Below are 8,614 nucleotides of genomic sequence, written 5' to 3'. Positions count from 1 at the left end.
TCTGTACCATGAGTTAAAATTGTACAGTGTTTTTCACAGAAGGATTTCTAGACAGTCAAGGGTATGAAACCCTCTTTTTATTGTATATATTTATTTTTATTTTACAAATAATTATATTCACTGATACAAATGTTCCTTCACAGAAGGTACATTTTTTTTTTTAAAAAAAGGGGTAGAGTGTCATCCAAAATAAGCTATTTATTGTTCATTAATATAAAATGTGTTCATATTTCTAGGGGGTGTCATATCCAAGCCACTGTTCATCCAAATTTCCTGTATGATCTGCTCCCTGCGCTCAATCCTTTCAGCCAGTTCCGCTGCCTCTGCCGAGTTATAACCTGAGTAAGAAGGTCTGTAAAGTCCGTCTGTTTCATCCTGGGTGTTTGAAAGGGAGGAATCCTCCCCCTCCTCTTCCTCCTCCTCCTCCTGTCCACTGCTCCTGTAGGCTCTGGCACTCTGTGGCACCAGCTGATCCCTCTTCCTGTGCAGTTTCTGGATGTCACTAGGACACAACACGCAGATCACTAAGGCACACAGCGTGAAGATTAACCCCACACAAACGCTGGACACAAACAGGAGAGCGACTCTTTCAGGGTGATCTGCAAGCAAGAAAGCCAGGCCTTAATCACTGTACAAACTGCCAGGGCTGGTTACAAACCCCCAGCAGCCATTCCCAAGTGTTCTGTAGCCACAGGGCACCCAAATCTCCTGACACTCACAGCCAACCCTGCCTCTCCAACTGCTGGACAAAAATCCATTCTGTTTATAACACTGTAAAATTACAGCATGACCCCAGCCCTTTATGAGCAGCTCAGTGCTGTTGTCAACCAGCTACCAGAACTCTGCACACCTTGTTTGGTCTTTCCAGCCATGCTGCCAAAACAAACAGGAGGCATGAGAAGAGTGACTCTGGGCTCTGCAGGGCCTCGGCAGCATCTCCAGGCCAGGCTGAGGAGGGAGCACTTTTCTTCCTTTGCACTTAGTCACAGAACCTGCTTCATCTCACAGCAAGAGAAGGCTGGGTTTGGGATGGCTTTTTCCTTTTTTTTTCTTACTCCTTGATGATCCATGTATGTATGCAACCCAACATTTCCAAAGATGGGTGCTCTCGCAGGTCAGGGCCAAGTTTTCAAAAGTACTGAACAACCAACAGTCCCAATCAAAAATTTAAAAATATCTTTGCTGCAGTTGCTAAGAGTTTGAATCCTTCAAGGCAAGGAATATTCCCTAAATATCAACTATGCTGGGATTGTCTCATCCACAAGATTGTGATTATACTGTAATAATATCATTACCATAAACATGGGATGATTAGTTGTAACCTTTGGAGTTGATCCCCCCTTTTCCCACAATGCCACAATCTAGTCAGGCAAACAATCTGAGCCTCATTTTCCTACCTCTAATGTATGCAAATGTAGCCAAGTAGTTAGAGCTAACAATAGTTCCACCTTTCTTTGGAAGTCTCGATTCCCTTGGGTCAAGGTCGACACCTGTGACACAAGGAGGTAAAGCAAATTCAATGAAGCTCCTAAATTGATATTCACCCAGTAACTTTCCAGCTAACAAGTCCACCCAAACACACAGGCATGCCAGTGCTGTGCTCAAGGAGCTGCAGAACACTAGACCAAACAATGGTTGGTAAGTTAAATAAAGTAGAAATAACAAGTTATTGAAAATATCAAACATCTAGAAAATGGCAAATTCACTTAAAAGAGTCTATTGCCAAGAGAAACCCCTTGTGTCTATTCCCATTGGGGTTTCTGAAATAATTTTACTTCTTGAAGCTTGACAGTTCTCCAATGGCCTTCCCAGCCCAACCAGGCCACGTGCTCCTGTTACTGGGGATACACATCAGCCTCATCCTTAACTTTGGGCTTTGGAGAAGAGCTGGTGTTGGCATAACTTGTAAAAGATTCTCCAACCTGAAACAGCTACAATTTCACTTTTACTCTTCCCAGCATGCTGGTTCTGGGGAGGCTGGGCAGGTCACTCTTCCCGCAGCTTTGCTGTGACTGCAGGACTATGTTCACATCCCACTCCTGGCCTGTCCTCTGCTCTCCAAGGGGAAGAGCAGCTCTTTCAGCAGGGTTTTTACTATTTCATCCCAAACCCTGTGTCTGTGCTGGTACATACCATCGTTCTGTTTGATGGAAGATTTGTTATCAGGGACCAGGGGGTTGACTGCTGTGAGGATAAATTTAGGAACTGCAGAGACAAAAGATAAATTGTGTTCTGTTAGTTTTAAAAACCTTCTCCCCAGGTAATTATGAATCCCACGGCCAACGCTGGGTTTGTTAACTGGGTTTCTGACAGTGGTATTGAAGGTTGGACTTGGTCTTGGAGGTCTTTTCCAGTGTTAATGACTGTGGTTCGTGCAAAGTCAGGGCAGCTCTGGGCCTGCGACTGGATTCACACACCAGCCTGCTCTAGGAACATCAGTGAATCTCCATACAGCCTGGCAACCTGCCCCTTGTTTTCAGCCCCTCAGGGCTGTGCCAGCCAGTGGATGGAGACAAAATTGGCCTCTAAATTCAGCATAAACTGGGCTACAGACAGATGCCGAGTTGCATCTAGATACTGGGTTTGACTGAGGATAATTCACTGTCATTCTAAGATAAATGTTGAAGTCTTGTGTGATGTCATTTGTGAAGCTTCTGAGATGAACAGTTGCTGAGGAAGGTGGGGAGGATGGGAATAAGTTAACTGCATCTTTCTCATTTCCTTATTTTATTCCCTTGATAAGTGTTCACAGTCTTCTTCAAATAATTAAAAGAACTACAAGTAGGTGCATTGTGCAGGCATTGAGAGTTCACATATTCTGTAATGGATGAATGGGCCTTTCAGCCACCCAGATGTTGGCACCTGTTCCTGTACTATGTGCAGGCAGATTGATTGATTGATTTTCAGACTGATGGGGAGGGTAAAAAAGGAAGAAATTTCAAGTATGACACTCATCTCTATCCCATATAGAAACATTTGCCAAGAAATAGTGTTGAGAGAGTTAAATGGAACAGAGGAGACTGAGGTTTGCAGCTTAGCATAGTTTTCGCTTGGAAAACAACTAAAAATAGCACTTCTTTCTCAGCAGAACTTTTCTTTCTGTGTGGGCTCAAAGTCAGAGCTGTTTCCTTTCCTGATGAAGGAATCCTTCTGGGAGTCTTAGCTCCTGTTTGCAGTGGAAGGCCAACAGATACACGGGTAAATAAGCTCATTTCTATTTTGTCTTGTACCTTGTGGTAGTTTGTAGCTGTTTTCCAGCGGCAGAATACTTTCCTTGGCGTGTGGGGCAGACAGGGAGCAGGACTGTTTCCAGCCTGCAGTCTGCTTTTGCAGGTCTGGCTGTTCTGAACAACATGCCTGTGTGGTGAACAACATCCTGGGAGGATGCACCTTCTCCAGTGCAAAGCTCCTGTTGTGTGGCCTGGGACTCCTTCACCTGTGCTGATGTTCCTCCTCCTATGGGCAGCTCTCCAGGGCTCGCTTGCTCTTTTCCCCTATGCCATTCAAATATTTATTGCAGGGGAATGTTTAATTCATAATGGCATGGACAGAAAGAGCCCCTGGCTGCTTGCATTGCTTGTTTTCATTATGGTGCCTTTCAGATGCAAGGACTGTAACTGGTATAGGCTACCTCAGGTTGCTGAACAGAACAGCTGGGACCAGGATAAGAATTCTTAAGATAATCACATCTGTATTACAACTTGTGCCAGCACTACTTTGGCAAGTAGGAGTCAGTCACCTCCTGCAGGCTGCCAAAGGCAGCCCGCAAAGGGACTCTGGCATCCAGGGAGTGCAATACACCACGGGGCTGCAGGAGCCTTGTTTCCTGAGAGAGGATTCCCTGATCCTGAAGTGCAGGCTCAGCAAGAGCCAGGAGGTCTCACCTGGCGCAGACAGGAGATGATGCTGAGCAGATCACTGGGGGCACTGAGACTTTAAGAAACCACCACCTCCCAGCTCCTGTCATGTTTCTACTGTCAGGAATGAACTGCAAGTGTAAGAATGTAGCCATATATGCTACCCCTAAACAGCTGCTGACTACTGGGTGGGGAGTATTTCACACTCCTGACCATGGCAGAAATACTTTGAAGTGTGGCATAGCCCTGAGAACAAAACTGCTCTGCTCTGTTGAGTTCCTGTCACTACAGGGGGAGATCTATTTGCCTTATCTTGGGAAGCATCAGATTAGCAGGCATCCTCTAGTGAGGAGAATGAATGGAAACTGTCATTCTGGAATATTCTTCCTGTGTTCATTAGATGATCTGTAAAATAATCGGATCAGCAAATCATTGGCTCATGCTTCAGACTGCAAACCCAGTAGGGTTTGGCAGAAGAAAAACTCTTCCAAATGTGCCAGCAACACAAAAGAACACTATTTGTTACCCACATGTTTTTGTGAAACCACATCCCTAAATAACAGAACGCGTATTTCCAGTGCAAACAAACTCACAAACAAACTCACTCTGCTCTTCTGGTACACAGATGTGCAAAGAGGAATGACTTCTTGTAATTATGCTCATGCTAATTAGAGAGAATTACATTAGCTCATTCATAAAGGCAGCTACACAATAATATAATGTATTGGTTCAATGGCAGATTCCCAGATTTCTCCAATAATAGGAAGATGAATTACTGCACCACCTTTCACAGCTGACAAACCTGGGGAGATGAAAATCTCTTGAGGCTCATTTTCCTCTGATCTTCAGGTAGAGGTGATCTGGCCATCAATCTTACACTGTTGTCCTTAAAAGCATGTCTCAGGTAACCTGTGCCCTTTGACCACTGCTCACTAGGGATGCAGCCAAAGGACTCTGCAGTATGTACCTGTGGAGCTGCTCCTATTGAAGTATTTTAGGGAATTCTGCTTGCCTCTTAAGAAATTATATTGAGCTATAGCAAACAATATGGAAAACTGTTCCCTCTTGTCTGAACAGAGAGCTGAAGTACTTTTCAGTCCTGCAATGGATGTATAATCTCAAACCTTTACTTTTCATAAACCTTCTCTTTCCTTTCTGTGAGAAAGGAAGCCCCTCTGTGAGGGAGAAGCTGTAGAAGTACTCACATGAATCAGGTTTCAGGACTGGGCTTGTACACAGTGCTTCAATTATGCTGGACTCTTTTACCTGCACTGATGCCAGGCAATGCCAGTTAATTTTTCCTAGCTGTGTTGCAGGTGAGCTCTGTGGAACAAACTCTTATCTTGATAGTATTTCTCAAAAATATTGAACTACACAGTTGATATTTTATGGTTGGTTGCATTTTTTTTATAGCAAAAAAACCCTTAATGCCAGAGTCTTTGTTAGGTGCTCCTGTGCCCGGGGGGTTGTCCACCTATTTTGTATGGCTGTGTCACAAACTTCCTGTGTTAAAGGGAAATGGATATTTAGGAAGGCTCAGTGCCCATATGTGGACATGTGTGTGTCTCTGGAAGCAAAAATGAGGCCTTGAAAATGTTTGTGCATTTGCTCTTACCACATGCATAGCTGACATTTAGGTATTTTGTCACTCCAGGTAGGCACGGACTTCCAAAATCCCGGCTAGTGACAATGATTTTGCATCTCTGTTTCCCATAGCACCTTTTTGATAACACTTCCAGCGCTGAGTAAGACAAACAGTCTGAAAGAAAAAATACACACAATAATTATACAACACCCTGGTGTTATCTGAAATGAGAGCTGCTGGATGCATGACTAGATACACAAATCTGTACCTGATCTCAGGTGTAACTTCGCCTTAACAGGACTTCAGGGTTAAATATTAAGATTTGTCAATGCGAGGAAGTCAGCTCCAATGAAAATGTGAACTTGCAGTGAGGTAACTCTCCCATGTTGCCTTACAGGAGCATACTAAGGGTGCAGGAAGAGTCTCATCAAACTCCAAACAGGGGCCCAATGTAAGGTCTCAATGTTCCATTCAGGATGTTGGAAAAAATGAACACATCCAAGTAGCTCTCCATCTATGCCATCTCAAATCTAGAGAGATGAAATGCTGTTTCCAAGTCTGTTTCTCGGCCCTGGGTTACTGAGATGAGTCAACTGGATACCCAAGTTCAGTTCAAGTCAGGTGAGATCAGTTTTTATGTGTTGCAACAGCTCAGGTTACAGGGAAGTTCAGGGTATTAAAAAGTAGCTTTTGGTTTACCAAGAAGAGGTCAAAATGGGCTCAATATTTAACCAGGGAAGCATGTGGCTTCCAATAATGGGTTTTGCACTGGAGCTGAAATTATTTGAGTGGAAAAGTGCGTGAGTCACACTCTGCTTTAAAAAAAAAAGAACATCGCTAAATGTGATTAAGTTCTCTGTATCCACATGAGCTAAACTCCAAGCCACAAAGCAAAAAACACCCTGTAGTTTTGGTTTCTAAACAGAAAGGATGCAGAAAGGGCAAGTTTGGAGAAAGTAATACTTCTCTGAATATTTTTGCATCACCCCACACACTGTGGCTTTCTGTGTATGACAGATATGTTTCACTCCAAGCTTCTGAGGCAAGGGGCTCTAAAGGTCTGAAATGTCATTCTCTGGGGATTAAAATAGTCCCTACAATAAAGGATGGCCTCTAGACACCTGCTAACTGCAGAAGCTCATTTGTGCCTCTGTAGAGGAAGGACAAACACTGTTTGCAAAGATACTGCAAAGGTTCCCCAAATCTGTTTGAACAGAAGAGAAAGTTTGAGACTGAGTTCTTGACATTTAATGCTTGAAAATGGGGCAGATTTGTGATTTTTGGAGTTAACTCCCTGACACCAGTACTAAATAAGTCATACACCTGGGCAGAGCCATCAGGAGATCTAGGGCTGATCTGTCTGGCAAAGGGCTTGTGGGTTACTTTGGACATGGATTTTAGGACAGAGCTCTTTGACTTTTCAGAGACCTAAAATCCCAATACCTGTGTGTCCTAAGAGAGTGCTGGGAAGGCAGGGAAGGGCTGACCTAAAGCATTGAGTAGTTCTGATTAAGTAACTCAGCAGTTTTAGTTTCCCTCCCTGGCAATTGCAGATGAGTAAGCATATATTTGGATGGATGTTTTAGGCTTTACTTTGGCAAGTACAAAACCAACTGGAGAGTAGCAGGAACAGCTGTCGAGTGATTCATAAATTAATAGATTGGGAACACAAAAGCAAAGAGGCAAACTGAATTTTGTTCTCCATAGAATTTCCTGCCCTGGGAGCTACTCTTGGTGCCTTATACAACCAGGAGGATGCTGTGCTGATGGTTTTCTACATATTCAGTGCATGGCAAGTGTATGTTTCGTTTTGCCTTTGCTCATGTTTCTGTGGGACTTAATAGCTTCTTATCATCTCTATCCATGCTGGATTTGGCTCCTCGACCTGAGGAGCCGTCATTTTATGCCTGCAGGTTCTTGGCAGGCCAGTTTTTGGAGAACCTCCCAAGGCTTGCCTGGTGTCGCAGGTGAGTAAATGCAAACCGTGGCCTGTTTCTCCTGCAGGACAGGACAGACATTACCTGGAAAGTGTTCTAACATAAAAAAACTTACTTAAACATTTTGCATTCTGAAAAGGTTTTGGGTTTTAATGATTTAATAAAAAATCCTGTCTGGTTTACATGTGGCCTTGCTACCTTCCCAGCAGTTCTATGATGGGATTAACTTGAATAAGTTACCCTTCTCCTGGTCAAACACCTTATTCCAGTGACTGAATGAGGTGATGTCAGCGCTGTGTTTTGAGTAAAGGAATCCCATGGAATGGCCCCAAAGAAACCATGAACTGGGAGATGAACATAAATACACAACATGGCTTCTTTCTGACTAGGTGCTTTTTGATCTACACAGATATCCCTGGGGCTTGTCAGGCTGGTACCATACATTTTCAATAAGCTGCCTCTGGAATGTCACGTTCCCAGAGTGCTAAAAGGCTGGTGGCATCCAGCGGTGGCGGACAAGGCAGCAGTGTGTGGCTGGGAAAACACTCCATTCTCCATGCCTTTCTCCCAAAGTTCCTTGTTACACACCAAAACTGTCGGTGGATCTTTTGTACCAGACACTGCTATGGATGGCGCAGGGATACGGGTGTCAAGACGAGGTTCTTAATGCAGTAATAAAGTATCCAGTCTGACTGCAGCTATTTAATAGTTGGAGCAGAAAGCCTTGTTTCTGGAGGAAAGGCTCTTTCAGCTCCCTAATTAGCTTTGTTTTGGAAAGTTTTGGCATGCAAATGACATGCCATAAATCACACAGGCTTTAATGAGAAGTAATTTGTCTTCTGGTTTCTTAAAACTGCTCTCAATTCAGACAGGAGGAGCTTTCCCTCCCTTTCTTTCCACTCTGCCACACAAAACCTGCAGGTGATGGAGCATCTTGTGCCTGTCTCACCCTCTCCAAATGCTTCCAGCTGCTTTCATCCCCAACAGCTCCTTACACTGCTTTATGTGTTCTGGGCTGTGCCCACACACAGAAGAATAAGGAGCTCGCTTTTAAAATCAACTGAAAGCAAAGATTTCACACCTCCAACTCAGGATGGCTTGTGCTTTGTGGAGCCCAGATATCAGCTGTGGGGACATGAACTGACAAGGGGAAACTGTGGAGTTTGGAGCAAGCTAAGGTTGCAGACTCCTAAAGAAAGCTGCTGAAATAATATGGTAATTTATGCAAGGGCATG

The 8,614-nt window shown here is 44.0% G+C and overlaps 1 protein-coding gene across 2 annotated transcripts in view; it reads right to left on the bottom strand.

Annotated features, from left to right (window-relative positions):
• EVA1C (eva-1 homolog C) overlaps positions 1–8,614 on the bottom strand; it is a 34,282-nt gene continuing 25,668 nt past the window's right edge. For both annotated transcript variants that reach the window (XM_084226895.1, XM_084226894.1), the window contains exons 5-8: positions 5,473–5,616; positions 2,134–2,205; positions 1,398–1,490; positions 1–599 (exon numbers count right to left, since the gene is read on the bottom strand). In XM_084226895.1, the coding sequence (XP_084083021.1) occupies positions 199–599; positions 1,398–1,490; positions 2,134–2,205; positions 5,473–5,616 (710 nt within the window). In that variant the 3' untranslated portion in view covers positions 1–198. The remainder of the gene's footprint in view (positions 600–1,397; positions 1,491–2,133; positions 2,206–5,472; positions 5,617–8,614) is intronic.

The sequence above is a fragment of the Fringilla coelebs genome (assembly GCF_963513975.1).
Source record: "Fringilla coelebs genome assembly, chromosome: 2".
NCBI lineage: Eukaryota > Metazoa > Chordata > Aves > Passeriformes > Fringillidae > Fringilla > Fringilla coelebs.
The sequence above is the reverse complement of the archived record's forward strand: the minus strand, read 5'-3'. Positions and strand labels throughout refer to the sequence as shown.